The sequence below is a fragment of the Magnolia sinica genome, chromosome 11 (genome assembly GCF_029962835.1).
Source record: "Magnolia sinica isolate HGM2019 chromosome 11, MsV1, whole genome shotgun sequence".
Taxonomy (NCBI): Eukaryota; Viridiplantae; Streptophyta; class Magnoliopsida; order Magnoliales; family Magnoliaceae; genus Magnolia; species Magnolia sinica.
In genome coordinates this window covers 58294966-58311004 of record NC_080583.1, presented here as the reverse complement: position 1 = coordinate 58311004, position 16039 = coordinate 58294966, and the positions used below count along the sequence as shown (strand labels likewise).

Genomic DNA, 16039 nt, shown 5'->3' with positions numbered 1-16039 from the left:
AGTTTCAGATCTGAGCTGACCTACTCGATCCGCACCGATCTAGACCATCGGATTGATTCGGGTCGGGTTGGATCTGATCGGATCGGGTCGGATCCGTTGAATCGGGTCAGGATTGCCCAATTCTAGTTGAGTCATATGTTCGGACGTGTTTTCCCCTAGTAAACAATGTTAACCATCGCTTTTTTAAATCAATTTACATCACTAACCAAATTCTTGTGAACCATCTATTTTAATGACCACCAATTAGATGGCTAGGACTGCTGGATGAATGTCAGTCTAGGTTATACACATAAACTCAATGGAGGTACCATTTGGACATATCAATCTAGGTTATACATATAAACTCAATGGAGCTACCATTTGGACGGTATGGATGGCTTACATCTATGTCACCTGTATGGGGATCGTATTGTCAAAATTTATTGGAATTTTAGCAAACGCACACGAAACCAACTCGAGAAGAATCTCCAACGTTCACGAGGAACCACATGAAAAGAAAAAGAAAAGGAAGCGGAACAGGTGAGTTCTCAGACTCAACCAATATGGTGCGGCCCTTACCATGGGGTCCACTTTGATCAATATATTCTATATCCACGCCGTTCATCTATTTTTCCAGATCATTTTAGTGTATTTTCTCCAAAATGAAACAAATCCAATGATCAGGTAGACTATGGCATAGGAAACAGTTGTGAATGAATTCCCTACCATTAAAAAATTCATAGGGAACACTTTAATATTTCTTTAGTGTTCATTTTCCTTCCAATCGGTTGATAAGGTCGAATAAGCCTGGAAGGAGGGAAGAAACAAATATCAGACTGATACAAAACTTTTTGTCCCAGTAACGGTCAATCACCACTGTTTCGTATGATATAGTCCACCTGATAACTAGATCTACTTCAATTTTAGGATAATTACTAAAATGATCCGAAAATACGGATGGACGGCTTGGATGCAGAATACATGCATCAAGGTAGGCCTAGTAATGGCCGTACCGTCTTGAATGAGTCCGGGGTCTCACCTGTCAAGCGGGTTGGCTGGTGTATCTCAGACCAGCTGTATAGCCGCTGTAAGCGTCAGCAAGTTCTGTAAGCCTAATCATTATATATGTGTTATATCCAAACCGTCCATACATTTGATGAGTTCATCTTAAGTCTTGAGAGTATAAATAAACAGATCTAACTATCAAGTGGACCACACTGAAAAAAGCAGTGAGGAATTGAACATATACCATTGAAACCTTATACGGCGTCGCAGAAGTTTCGGGCCAATATGAAATTTGTTTTTCCTCTTCATTCAGGTCTTTGTGCCCTTGTGAACATATTGGATGAAAATTAAAAGTTAAGGTGGGCCCTACAAATTATTTAACGGTGAAAATTATTATCTTCACTGCTATTTATGGTGTGCTCCAGATGATTCTTTGTATATGGTTCATTTTTTGGATAATGGTTAAAAATGATCTCTAAAAATAGATGAACAGTATAGATAAGATAAATACTTCACCGTAGGGCCACGTAACTTTGATCTCCTTTGAACCGTTCGTACAACTCGGAGCAAAGAGGAGCGCCAGTGCTCGTCTTCACACGACACGTACCTACAGCAGCTATATAGGTGGTGGGTGGCACACCAGCCAATCCCCAAGAAAAAGAGTGCGCGGTTCACGTTCGCACGTCAGGACGAAAATGCTTGGTAGTATTCGCTCGCTTCAACGAGAGTAAGGGTTTCTTGCCAAATGTACACTGTTGGCAAATGCCTGAGATATCAAAGCCATTGTATAATGGGTATTAGCGCCGGTATTTAAATATCATGTAAATCAGATGGACTACTCTGGTATTTTGGATGTGGAAACTTTTCTATTAATTTTCAACCACGCATTTTCTTTACGATGTATGGCCTGCTTAGTCCATCGACGGAACTAATTTTTAGTCCAGACCATATTCGTAATGTTCTAACATTTATTAGTGGTTATGATCTCGAATATATGTATGCCGTATTCATAGATCTGATGCACAGTTCCACCCCTCTCAACCCGAGTGTATACTTAGAATTCTTCACATTAATGAGTCATTCAAGAACGCGACTGTCCCGACAGACTGAAAATCGCCTTAAAAGCTAGGTAAGGCGCACCCCAAATGCTCGTGATAAATCCACTCCGTACATTCGATCTTTCAAATCACTTTAAGTATACGATGGGAGCGGATTTGTTGGTGTATCGCTGTTATATTCATGTTAGCAAGTTCCGTGGGTCTGATCAGAAGGTATGTGTATTATCCAAACCGTCCATCCAGTTGGCGAACTCTTCTTAAGGCTTGAGACGAAAAATAAGACAGACCTAATTATCAAGTGGACCACACTGCAAACAGCAGTGCGGATTGAACGTCTACAATTGAAACCCTTTTTGGGGTCATAGAAGGTTTGGATCAATATGAAATTTGTTTTTCCTCTCCATTCAGATCTCTGTGACCTTATTAACAGATTGGATGGAAAATAAACGTTATGATGGGCCCTATAAATTATTTAACGGTGAGAATCATTACATCCGCTGCTATTTATGATGTGGTCCACATGATCTTTGGATATGATTTGTTTTTTTTGGATAATACTCTAAAATGATCTCTAAAATTAGACGAACAGTGTAGATATAATAAATACATCACGGTGGGCCCATAATAATTTGACCTCCTTTGAACCGTTCGTACAACTCGGAGCTTGAGGAGCGTCCGTGCTCGTCTTCGTGCGACACGTACGCACAGCAGCTATATAGCTGGTGTGTGGTACACCAGCCAATCCGATTCCGTATACAACCATAACTCAAATGGACCGCAAGGCATAAAAAGTGGGTAGGGAGATGCCTACCGTTGAAACCTCCCTGGTTCCAACTCGTTGTTTATTTGCCATCCATACCGTTTATAAAGTCATTCTTACTGGATGAACTGAAAACAGAAAATCACTACGGGCATAATCCAAAACTTTTGTGGCTCTACGAATGTTTCAACGGTGGGTGTTCAATACTCACTACCTCCAGTTGTTCACCCCATTTATGTTTTATATTTTCTCTTTTTGGGCCATGTTTTAACATGATCTTGAGAAACGGATGGACAGATTAGATTTCTCACAAGAATCATGGTGGGCTCCGCCTATCTTCCTGTCGCTGGCAATCCGTGTTCTCGACGCGGACCAGTCGCGGGCAATCCAGCGTCGGCAGTGGAAGGGTGAGTGGCAGTGGAGTAGTAATCCGTTTCCGCGTGACTAGAGTTTTGACGTGCCTATGCGCGTGTACAAGCTAGCTCATGTACACGCAACACATGTGCCACTATGATACATTAGAATGGGATCTGATCCATTCATTTGAGGAGAAAATGTATGTAGGTGATCTTGCAAAATAAGACGATTGTTAAAATTTGCAGATGGATCACACCAATTTTTTTAAAAAAGTGTGCAGCTGAAAAAACTTGTACAACATTTTCATGTCCTGTAATGCTGATAGCCCGATGAGAAATAAACCGAATTTTTTGTTCATAATACATTTACACTCGTAGGAATAATTGGACGGCTTAAGTTGACTACATGCATCCTACGTATGCAATTTTAAGGGCATGCGTGTGATCCATCACACCTTGCCAAAATATTAGAGTTTTTCTTTATAAATACACTTGAATTCCAACCTACTCAATGTCTTCCCAATCCCAAATAATTCAAAAGCCTATATTCACTCCTTTTCAACATCCGCACCAAGCGTTCCTATTTCCACCCAACTCCCAAAAATCCTCTCTTCGTTCCTATCTATCTATTGGGCTGTAGGAATCCATGGAAGAATATTCAGGTACAGGCCAGCATAAGAAACCCAGTAACGACAGCCACACCGAAAGCCACCAAGACAGTACTCCTTCCTTAACCCAACTCCTCTCCAGTGGAAAGCTGGTAGCGGAGGCTGCTACTTCAGCCCTCCACCATGAAACAGACAAGGTAGACAAAGGCAAGGTGGCAGGTGCCGCAGGCGATCTGCTGGGTGCCGCTTCTGACTATGGGAAGCTTGAGGAGAAGAGCTTTGGGAAATACGTTGAGAAAGCTGAGGACTATCTGCACCAATACAACTCTTCCAATTCCGCCACAACCACTACCACAACTCACTCCTCTTCAACTCATAATTCCAGTGACGGCAGCAGCGGAGGAGGTGGTGGTGATGGAACTGCTTCTGAGAGTGGTTATGGGGACTACTTGAAGATGGCCCAAGGGTTCATGAAAAAGAACTGAGTCACCTCTTCTTACTTGCATTTTATTATGTATGTTTTATGTGGAACTGAGTCACCTCTTCTTTACTTGCATTTTATTACTGTAATGTGTTGGGTGTTTTATGTGAAATTGTAGTTTCCTGGTCACCAGGATATGCAATTGCGCTCACGGGGTTTCCATTTATACTGGTGGGGCCCTTTCTATCTCATGATTTTTCTATATGGCACAATGGTTGGTATTTGATATATTGTATATTTTTTTTCTTTCCGCGTTTGTTTAGTGCTCATTGTGATTGATGTGTTAATGATTTAATTTATAGACTAATAGTTAATTGAAAAACACAGCTTAACAACGCATCAGCAACGTATTCAGAATATTATTGCTACAGAAGGTTTTTTTTTATCCTTTCCAAAAAGTGGAAGGGCACCACCAGTAACAGCCCCACTGGAATAAAGGGGCCACGCCTATTACATGAACTAACTCACAACTTACCCCAAGCATTACACAATTAAAGAAAAGCTAACCCCAAAGGAGAACAAAACGAACAGCTTATGGTAAAAAACTTTTAATGACTTTTAATGCCTCAGTCTCCCTTCCAATACAGGGGTGTGCAAAATGGGTCCAATCTGGCGGATCCGATCCGCCCTGATTCGAACAGGACCGGTAGGCTGGATTGGTTAGGTTCGGGTACAAAGGGGCATATCCCAATGCAGTTTGGATCGGATTCGGATAAGCATCAAAACCGCCTGACCCGAACCGAAATCCGATACGTTTTGATCCGAGCCGATTCGATCCTTACCGGACCGGGTGTAATGACAAGTTTGCCCCTCCCCTATATATCTCTTTTACCCCCCCCCCCACCCCCCTTTTTTTTTACCCTACCTACCTGCCGCTCTCTACCCGCAACCAAGCCCTAAAATCACTCAAACCCTTCTCCTTAGTCGTCCCCTAAAATAATCTAAGAAAGAGAGGAAAGAGAAGGAGATAGGGACATCTAACCTTTTGCTCTCAGCCTCCTTCATTTGAAGGGTCTGGCGCTGGAGACACCATTTCTCCATTTCCCCAACATCAGATAAAAGAAGCAGCAGCAGTAGCTGATTCACAAACACAAATCCCCTCTCCCTCGGGTATTTCTCTCCTTCCCTTCCATTCCTCATTACCCTCTTCCACGCTCTCTCTCTCTCTCTCTCTCTCTCTCTCTCTCATTTCAAAAAGAGAAGAGAAGAAAAGAAAATGGGGTTTGCTTGAGTCAGCTATTTAACTGGCCTGACTCATGATTCGAGTCTTTTACTTCACAAATTTGTAGATTTTAGGAAAACCCCACCAAGAAAGGACGTTCTTCCTTCAATTTAAAAATCCTTGGTATGTTTTTTGAAAAATTTAAAAATTAAATCTAGACCAAATCTGACCCGGGTTAAATTGGATCGGGATCATTCAATGTACAGTTAGGATCGGATTGGGTCAGGTGACTCGGATCCGGTCTCGGATCGGATCGGATTCGGATTAAGACATCCAAAATTCGGATTGGATCGGATGGATCCTAATCCGATCCGACTCGGACCGTTGCCGAGCTCTACCAATACTTAATCGGAGGGATGTTGTTGTATTTAAATTATTATTATTTTATTTATTTTGATTTTGGAAAAGTTGTTTTGTTTTTTAAAGGCTTTTCTTGTTCCATGTCAAAAATGAGTACGAAAATTTTCATTTATATAAGAACGGTATCTTCTGCATGTAGCTGGGGCCCCTTTTATGGGCACATAAATTTAATCATGTGCGGATCTTTCCCATTAGCCCTAACATATGCCTTTGATCACACTCACACATGTTGAGCTACGGCCTCATGACGTATGTTGGGCTGAGTTTGGGTCTAGGCCGTATGGCTTACGTTGGGCTGAGTTTGTGTCTATGTGCGGACTGAGAGTACACTCACTGTAATAGTTTAGCTCCGAGAGTATATTTGAAACTTTATTTTTGCATGAATTTTCAAACTAAAGACGTAGCTTTTAAGGTAGTCGCAACTTACATCAATAAAATATTCAAATTCGAAAGTTCATCGCTGAATAGTTTCCTGGTTTCACCAAGAATCTTTGATGGGAGTTTGATGCCATCGAAGGGGCGATAGCTGCATAAAATCAAGTCAGTTTTAAAGTCGGTGCGAATCAAGGCTATATAAAAGAATGTTTTAGGAGTTTCTAAACATGAATTAGGGTAGGAGTTGCAGAGCTTCAATGAATCTTCTCTCCTCCTTAATCATTCAGTTTCAGTTATTTTTTATATTTTTATGTTTGAGTTTTAGTTCAATCATGTGTATGATTGGCTAATCTCTTAGATTGAGTTAAGAAATGAACTTTATAGTTCTTTTTAATGTTTATTTTACTTCGATTTAAGTTATTTGGTTTACATGTTAATATTTTAAAAGGACGAGCTATAGATGTCCTGCGTGACAGGGGGGGGGGGGGGGATTGAATAGGACCTTTTGAAAATTTATTTATTTATAACAATATACAATGCCTAAATTTTAATCAAGATAAGTAAGACAACGTAACTCTAAGGCTTCCAAGCCAATAGATGGTCCAATCACATAAGCTATGGTAGATATACAAGTAAAGCAACTAGCCTATAAAGACAGTGTATATGAGTGTGTGGAATGTGATGCTTATCAATACTAAATATTCATTTAATCACGTATCATAGTTAAGCATTCAGAGCACATGAGATTAATTAAATAAATGCGCAAAGACAATCCCAAACACAATCATACATAGTGGCTCGGCTATGTGCCTACTTCACTCCCGACTAACGCACTTCTCCTTAGAGTGTGCTAGATTTCACTATCAAATGGTCACAACCTACATAAGGTTAGCTAATGAGTCTACATAAGACAACCTTAGAGGCCTACATAAGACGAACATGTCCTACATAAGGATATAATAAGGAGCTTACACAAGGCTACTTACGCCTACACAAGGCTATCACAAGTGCATACACAAGGCGTAGCCTACACAAGGCAATCACAAGTGCCTACACAAGACAACAATGTCCTACACAAGGACTCAACATATTCTCTTGTCGGATACCTATGAACGTCTTAATATATTAACCACTAAATACCAGTCCTAAATAAGAAAAGATCTATAGGGTCAGTAGATTTTAATGACTTACTTGTGAGTAGGTGAGTCCCGTTATTAACACATGCTAAGATGACCTTCCTTGTTGATGAAGTGTCTTCAACTCCCTTAATCCGCGTAGCTATAAATGCTTTAATATACGTCGCTGGTGTTGGGTCAAGGTATTCTATGGAATCTTCTGTATTAAATGTTGGTCATTAAGTAAGGGAGAGATTCTAAAATATTAATTAGATATCAATCAATATATTTGACATTAAATGTTTTGCTGAAGAATCCTTGAATAATGGAGTTCATTCTTTAATCCGATCTATTGATTTTTAATGATTACATTTAAGAAGAGATTGAATGATGAACTCTCATGAGAAAGGAGATTTAAGATGGTAGGTAGATCAATTATGGTAATAACTCTCTTAAATATCTCTCTTTCTTAATCTGAAACCTAAGAAGCAACCTTCTTTAAATAGGTAATAAAGTTCAAATGGTAAAAAAAAAAGGGGCAGAAATTTGTCTACATTCGATGTCATCGAAGATCGTTCGATAACTCGAACCGACTCCGTTGTCTTCGAAGGTCGTTTGATGTCATCGAAGTTTCCTTCGATGACTCGAACTGACTTCAATGTCATTGAGATTTTCTACCGAAAGTAGTTGAGGTTTGCTACGAGAGTTATGGGATTCAAAATTCGATGTCATTGAGACTAAATTGATGTCATCAAAATTTGAATTTCGATGACATCGAATGGAGTTCGATGGCATCGAATAATTCCTGATTTTCTTTATAAACTCTCTGGACATATTGGTTCTAATTTCGATGTCATCGTTGTTTAAAATTCAATGTGATCGAATGTGGTTCAATTTCATCGAATAAATCATGATTTTCCTATTGAGCTTGCTGGACATTTTGTGCCTATATTTCAATGTCATTGAGCCTCCCTCGATGTCATCGAAGTTTGAATTTCGACGACATTGAATGGAGTTCAATTATATCAAATAATTCCCCAGATATGTGGTTTGGTTGCTGGACATATTTGGGCACATTTTCGATGTCATCGAATAGAGCTTGATGTCATCGAAACTTGAGTTTCGATGTCATCGATAGTTGCAGAAAAAACTTTTACATTTTCATCTGTTCTTGTAACTTGGTTTTCCATTTTCTAATCCTTTAAATATGTTTTCCTAGATGGTTTTGAGATATATTAGAGCATTTTTAAGGGGATTTTTACATGAGGTATTTTGGCCATGAGATGTGAGGTTTTCATTTACCTTTCGAGACCTTTAAACACATCCACTTTGTTGAGTCTTTAGCTTGTATTCTTCATGTGGGGCTCACTGGACTTTATGATACACTTGTCACGTTAATCGACAAATCAAGGCACTTTTAAATATGACAATACAAAATATTTCGATACAATGCGGAATAATAAACCAAATATACTCAATTTCTTCGAGTATTAAATTCTTGATATCAAATATTTCGTAGGATAACCTTCATTTAAAAGATTTAGGCAGGACAATCTTATTTCACGACGTCTTTGATATCAAAATATCAAACTTAGCAAGAGACAATTAATCACAAAGAAAGCATATAAAGAATAAATCAATCACTATAATGCGCAAGAAGATATAGTGTTTTGGTGCTTAACTCCACACCTACTCCACTCCCAAAATTACTACCCTTGTAATTTTGGCTTTCACTATTCAAGGTTTTCATAGGTTCACCTTAACAACCTTATACAGTCTGTGTGATTTTCACGGGCTCACCACAATAAAACCCACTGTGTGATTTTCATGGGCTCACCACAACAAAACCTACTTTGTGATTTTTACAGGCTCACCACAAAACAAACCTTCTGAAATTTCTGGGCTATCTCAGAAAAACCCAAATAAAAATAAAAGGAAAACAATACTTATCTTCAATTGGGGAGTCGAAGACGTAACTGTAGCTTTGGATGCGGCGATCTTCTTTCTTGGGATATAGATGAAGCCGTGAATGTGTTCAACCCAAAAAAAAATGTAGGGATCTAATATAATTTTAATGAAATAAATAATACCATAATGCTGCAAATTCGATTATCTAAATCTTAAGGTATGAATTACTCTATTAAAACAATTTAAACAAACTCGAGAAAGAGAATATAATTAGCTAAATCAAATATAAGAATTACTGCTCAAATAGCTTAAGGAGGCTTGTACTTTCACTCTTTTATTGAGAAGATGGATCTGTATTTTTCATTCTTTGAAAGAGTGAGAGAAAGCCTCTGTTTATAGCCAAAGGTATTGGAAATTCGGCTGACTTGATTTTAGGTTCGGTTGACCGAATTTCAACATTTGCGTTCCAATTGATTTTCAAATTTCGCGGGATGAAATCTTTTAAAACTTTGGCTGGCCGAATACATGGTTCGGCTGGCAGAATTTCAATGAGATCCGAAATCTTATCTTGCTGGAAACTTGACCGAACATCCTTTGAATTGGCCGAGCGGATAGGTTGGGCTGGCCGAACTTGCTTTGGAAAATTTTTGTCTTGCTGCATACTTGTCCGAATAATGTTGGGTTAGCCGAAGGTAGTTTAGTTTGGCCGAAACTGAGGTCAGGCTAACCTAACTTTAGTGTATTTTACGTAGAATAATATGTTATCAAGATATTATGTGAAATACACCTAACCTAGGGTCAATCTAAGGTAATACCACCTGATGGTTAACATATACAAAGTGTTCTGATCTTCGAACCAAGTAAGGCTTTAAAGGCTTAAGATGTTGAGTCGTCCTTGAGATGTTGATCGAGTCTTTACGATGTCTTCATGATTTTTTAAACCGTATCTTCATGAGTGCTTGTGCTCCTTTCAAGATTACGAAATTTGACAATCTTGATTGTGCTTAAGTATAAGCACTTACAATATCCCCCTTTGTTAATTTTGTGACAAAACACAATCATGCATAACTCATCATACAAACATACAACTTATCATAACATATTACAATATCTCATAGACTCATCATACAAATATGATCTGTGGTTTAAAGGAACATTTGTATGTTAAGTGTCAAATATTGCATATTTTTTCCTAATTATCTCTTTGTTTTACAAACATGATAAGGCTTAATGGTATATTTTATATATGTGTGTTGCAATATGAGTTTAAGAGCTTGGATTGAAAAGAGTGCTAAAAGTATAGATTTGATGCTCAAGAATCACCAAGGTAAAGGATGGATCTTAGGAGACCAAAATTGAAGATTTCAAGACCCCAAGATTCAAGAAAACTAGGTGGAGAATGAAGGTAGTTCGCCGTGCAAAGTGTAGAAATTCACAACATCTGAACTGATCTTGTCATCGACCACTATTCGATGACATCGAAGCCAGAGTTCGATGACATCGAATACAACTTGATGACATCGAATTTTTATATGAAAATCAAGTTGGTTGTTGGACACATTGGATGCAATTCTCAAGTATTCGAAGCCTCTTTTGATGACATCGAAGTCTGTTCTATGGCATCAAATTTTCTGAAGAATTCTGAACAAACTTGCTAGACTGTTTTTGACACTTTTTCGATTACTCGAATATCATTCGATGACATCGAAGGAAGGTTCGATGACATCAAAGGAAAGTTCGATGACACAGAAACTTACGCAGTGCGTAAAGGCGCGACTTTCGGATTCAAATTCCTTCGATGACATCGAATGTGTTATATAGAGTTACGCGAACTGCGTAAATTTGATGCGGTTTTCCGATTTTACACGACCAAGGCTATAAACTAGGGTTTCAAGGAGCAGAGCCAAAGGGTGGAGGAGCCTCCTAAGAGTTTTTCGTCTTTCCTAATTTGTTAATTCTTTCTTTGAAGATTCTTAATCCAATCATGTTTATGGTTGACTAAACCTCTTAGCTAGGGCTAAGAGGTGAAGCTTGTAGCATGATTGAGATGTTTTTCTTATTTTAATTCTTGTTCTTGTTGAACCTCTTTGATTTTTAGTTGATTTTAAGGAATACTTTTATTTTTTAATGGTTTATTGTGATGCAAATTATAGTAAATCCGCAATAGCCACTACAAGAAAAGACACTTTTACCTATGAAAATTTTCGTAGGTAAAAGCCTTTTTTTCCAACGAAATTTTTCGTCGGCAATTTCATTGCTAAAAGACTGAGGGAGAAAACTTTTACCCATGAAAAAAAATTTTCATTGGCAAAGATAAGACTTTTGCCGACGATTTGCTTTCGTAGGTAAAAGATTTTACCAACGTTTTTTTTTTGGAGGAAAAAATATTGACAAATCGTTTTGCCTACGATTATTTTCGTAGCTAAAAAGATTTACTAAACTTTTACCTACGAATTTTTTCGTAGGTAAAAATTATGACAAAACTTTTATCTACAAATAATTTCGTAGCTAAAAATATTTACAAAAGTTTTACCTATGATTTTTTTTTCGTATGTATAAATTATGACAAAACTTTTACTTAAGAATATTTTTGGTAGCTATAAATATTTACAAAACTTTTACCTACGAATTCGTTCGTAGGTAAAAATTGTTACAAAAGTTTTACCTACTAATACTTTCGTAGCTAAAAGCATTTACAAAACTTTTACCTATGAATATTTTCGTAGCAAAAAATATTTACAGAACTTTTGCCTGCAAGTCTTTTCGTTACTGAAAACTTTTACGAAACTTTTACCTTCTAATTGTTTGGTAGGTAAAACCATTTTACAAAACATATACCTTCGAATATTTTTGTAGGTAAAAATATTTTCAAAACTTTTACCTATGAATATTTTCATAGCTAAAATATATACTGAACTTTTCCCTACGAAAATTTTCGTAGGTAAAAACGTGGATCAGGCTCTTACCTATGGAAAGTTTCGTAGGTAAAAAACCTGGATGATACTTTTACCCACGAAAATTTTTGTAGGTAAAAGTGTCTTTTTTTTTTGTTCAATATTCCAGCAAAAAATTTCTGATATACACTTGTTATATAAATATTTCATCATATTCACATTCACATCCATTTAAACTCAAAGTACGTAAATCCATCTAAATATAAACTACATCCATTAACATGACATTCATTCGCACATAAATACATATAAGTTTAACATCATAAATAAAATATAAAAAATCACAAAGATGAAGGCAGAGGTGGTGGAGCATCAATGGGTAAGCGTGCAGTGAGAGCTTGAAACATTTCCTTCATCCGTCGCTCATGCTCCACCGCATCTCCTCCATCCTCCTCTCCTGCTCCTCTCTCCCCCTCGCCTGCTCCTCCATCCTCCTCCTCTCCTGCTCCTCCCTCTGCCTCGTCAGATCCTCCATCCTCCTCTCCTGCTCCTCCATCTGCCTCTCCAGCTACTCACTCTTCTTCTCCAGCTGCTCTTTGATGTCATGGACGACGACCCGTAGGTACTGAACCTCTTTCTCTGCGATATCAGCTCGGCGGGTGGCGCTCTCGCCAACGATGATGGATCGGGTGGAGGCAGCTCTAGCGGGTGCCATGAGCTTGGCACCATGGCCAAGCCCACGCACATATCCAGAACGGGTGCGAAGCACCTCACTTAGGATCTTTGGCTCACTCCGTTGAGTACCATCGGGAGTGGGCTGATTGCGTAAGGTGTCCATCGCCGCCTGTAATGAAAACATATGAATTTTCTCTAAAAAATGACATTATTATAATTTAATGTAATTAAATTTTACAATGTAAGAATTTTTACCCAAATCTCGCCGGCTTAACGATGTACCCAAGATCCCGTCGTCTGTCAACAGTGAGTCCCTCTGTAGAGGTCTACTAGTCCAGGCTCCTGGCTAGTGAGAGAATCTCGCTGCGCAATCGAAAAGACAATAGAGTTAATATAAATGCATGGAAAGAATATATTAACTTAATAATTACCAGTAATTTCTTACCATGTTGTGACGAATTTCTGCAAATGACTTTGAACCAGCTACGTGGTTCACTTCTAACTTTCCCCTGTTGTCAGAATTTATTTTGTTCCTCTTCTGAACACATTATTCATAATACATTGTTATTAATTGCGAATTTAATTGTTACCTTAAGATATCGTAAATATGTAAATATTAACTCAAAAGAATCAGACGAAAATCAATAGCAGAGTATCCGCCAGTCGTCATCGGTCACGTGCGGCAGTGCGGACAGTGCGACCTCCTCGTGGCTCATGCACCGCTTGTGTAACACGGAGTGGTACTCATTGAACCGTTCCTTGATCATGTCGTCGACGACATAGGAAATGTGCGGAACACTCAAATCCAAGTCAAATTTATCCTGCAGTTTCGTAAATAATAGATTAAGGTAATAAACTTATTAAGAAAATAACTTAACCGTAAAATGAACTTTTATAAAATAAATTTTAAAAAACTAAAATTTACCTGAAAGCGCTGACGGATGAGCTGCTGCACATCATTTGTCATGTCTCCCCAACGGGGGGTGGTGAGGGGGATCAGAGATCGGCATAAGAGACCGACCTCCGACGTAAACAGTCTGACATTGTTCCCAACAGGTCTAATGCAGTCCTGTGGAAATTTTACCATTACCTTACCCTCGCGCGTAAGTCGCTCTAAAAGCAACTCACGCGTGAGTCCACGTCCTCGTCGGCTGGTCGACGACACTGTTGCAAAAGAAATATGTAAGTATAAACATAAACAAAAATCATTAAAAGAAATATATGTCTAGAATTATATGCAGTGCCTGGTGTATGCGCGACTGAGGGATCAAACGCTTGCGATGCAATATGAGATGGCAATGCTGGCTCCGTCGCATCATGGGTTGAAGGGGTAGATCCAGTGTGCGAATGACGTACTCTCCCACCTGGTGCCATCACTGAATATGTGTGAGCTATGAACTTATAAATTTAAACAATGTCAATACAAGTGGAATATACTAAAACATTATACAAGTAGTGTTGACGGTACAATGCATTTGTGCTTATGCTTAGAGAGATGATTAAAATATGATTAGACCATTACACTATAATGTAAGAAGAATATAATAAAACTGTAAACTTTAATCTATAAGCATTGAAAATTCCATTACACATTGCCATTCTATATTAAATACACATATTTCGTTGTAATACGAAATAACTTTGAGGTAAACTATCCGAAGTACTCCCTGCGTAAGCTATCGTATGCTTCAGAAGCACATGTCATTTCGTGTGAAGCACTCGACATATTTACGGCCAACATACCAGTCACAATAGGAGAAATCTAGTCTCTCGGGACTCCATTCAGATGTGCAAGTGACAAAGTCGCATCTTCCATATCTCGTTTCTCGCAGTTATATATCTCCATCAACCCTGGAATTTCTTTGAGATGACATAATCTTTCCTCTGAGTCGTCATCGATTTATTCCACTCTACACTCATCGACCAGACCGGGTATCTCTATGGCCCTACCAGAAGAAGATATGACTGAAATGTCTATCTGCAACAACTGATGAAGTATGTTGCGTGCTTCTGCTATGCTCCGGTTTAAGGAGGACATGATCAGAAATTGACTCAACTGCAAATATGGATTATAAACAAGTCAATAAAAAGAATTAATCATGATTTATAATTTCATATATACATGGAATACATAAATTATTTGAATTGAAAAATGACATGTAAATCATGTGTACATTTAATAATCGTCGTCTGTATCATTATCGCTTAAGGCTATTTCTTCTTCACCATCACTATCACTGATCAGTATTTCCTCCTCATTGTTCGCAATGTCATCATCAATGAAACCGCTATCATCTCTAACAATATCACGTATTATTGAGGCATCAACATAATCAGGTGGCACATCATCTCTATCTAATTGCACCACATCAATATCAACACTTGAATCAGGCCCTGTATCCCTAGATGGCATGTCTTCTTGATATACTTGTTTAACCCTAAACGTGTCATTTTCCCCATCCTCGCTATCTTCAACTTTTGGTACAGGAACGTCAAATACGTTCTTAGGCTTTATTTTCTGCACCACGTGCCAAGAGCCGCCTAATTTGGTGTCAGCGAGATAAAATACTTGTTCGGCTTGGCTGGCGAGGACAAATGTGTCGTTCTTAAACCACTTCCGAGATAAATTTACACTCGTAAAGTAGTTGTTAGTCTATATTCCCAACTTCTTATTTCCAATGTCCCACCAATCACATCTAAATAAGTACACCCACTTTCTCATACAATGACTCAGCTTAATAATATCTGTCAAAATGCCATAAAAGTCAATTTCATCCTCCTCATTTGTTCCCTTCACAACCACCCCACTATTTTGTGTGGTCCTGTACCTCTCACGTTCTTCGGTGTGGAACCGAATCCCATTTACAATACAACCTGTATATCTAGATGCACGTCTGTTAGGGCCACACGCCAGTGAGTATAATGCATCAGACACATCCGTAGAGTTGCTCATGCGCAATGTCTTCATCTATTATCATGTACAGAATATAATTGTTTAGATATTTTCATAAGTTGAAATAATCTGCAATACAATGAAAATGCTAAGTGTGGTGAGATACAATGTGAAATCTTACACGTTCGGCAAACTATTCTGCAAACTAATCCTGATGCATTCAATCATAATTTTTGAGGAATTTAGACTTCATCTCGTCTATGTGTTTGCTATACACACAAATGGCACGTCGTCAACAAGAAACATTAAGTTCATCGTATTAGAGAAACAATAAGCGAGGGAAGACTTAC

At 38.4% G+C, this 16039-nt stretch overlaps 1 protein-coding gene and 1 long non-coding RNA gene across 3 annotated transcripts in view; one reads left to right on the top strand and one right to left on the bottom strand.

The window, feature by feature from the left end:
* Positions 1 to 3663: 3663 nt before the first annotated feature.
* LOC131219193 (nodulin-related protein 1-like) lies at positions 3664 to 4436 on the top strand. Its single transcript, XM_058214202.1, has one exon. It carries the CDS (start codon positions 3805 to 3807, stop codon positions 4249 to 4251), a length of 447 nt encoding a protein of 148 aa, XP_058070185.1. The 5' UTR covers positions 3664 to 3804; the 3' UTR covers positions 4252 to 4436.
* Positions 4437 to 12370: 7934 nt separating this feature from the next.
* The window catches only part of LOC131219191 (uncharacterized), a 96590-nt gene continuing 92921 nt past the window's right edge, over positions 12371 to 16039 (bottom strand). The window contains exons 1-4 of one of the 2 annotated variants that reach the window (XR_009158040.1): positions 13722 to 13937; positions 13242 to 13617; positions 13052 to 13159; positions 12371 to 12965 (exon numbers count right to left, since the gene is read on the bottom strand). This is a non-coding gene — a long non-coding RNA (uncharacterized LOC131219191). Of the gene's footprint in view, positions 12966 to 13051; positions 13160 to 13241; positions 13618 to 13721; positions 13938 to 16039 lie in introns of those variants that run through there. The other variant, XR_009158039.1, reaches the window with a different exon arrangement.

Coding starts and splice junctions, on each gene's coding strand:
- LOC131219193 (XM_058214202.1), top strand. CDS start 3,805: ATGGAAGAATATTCAGGTACAGGCCAGCATAAGAAACCCAGTAACGAC.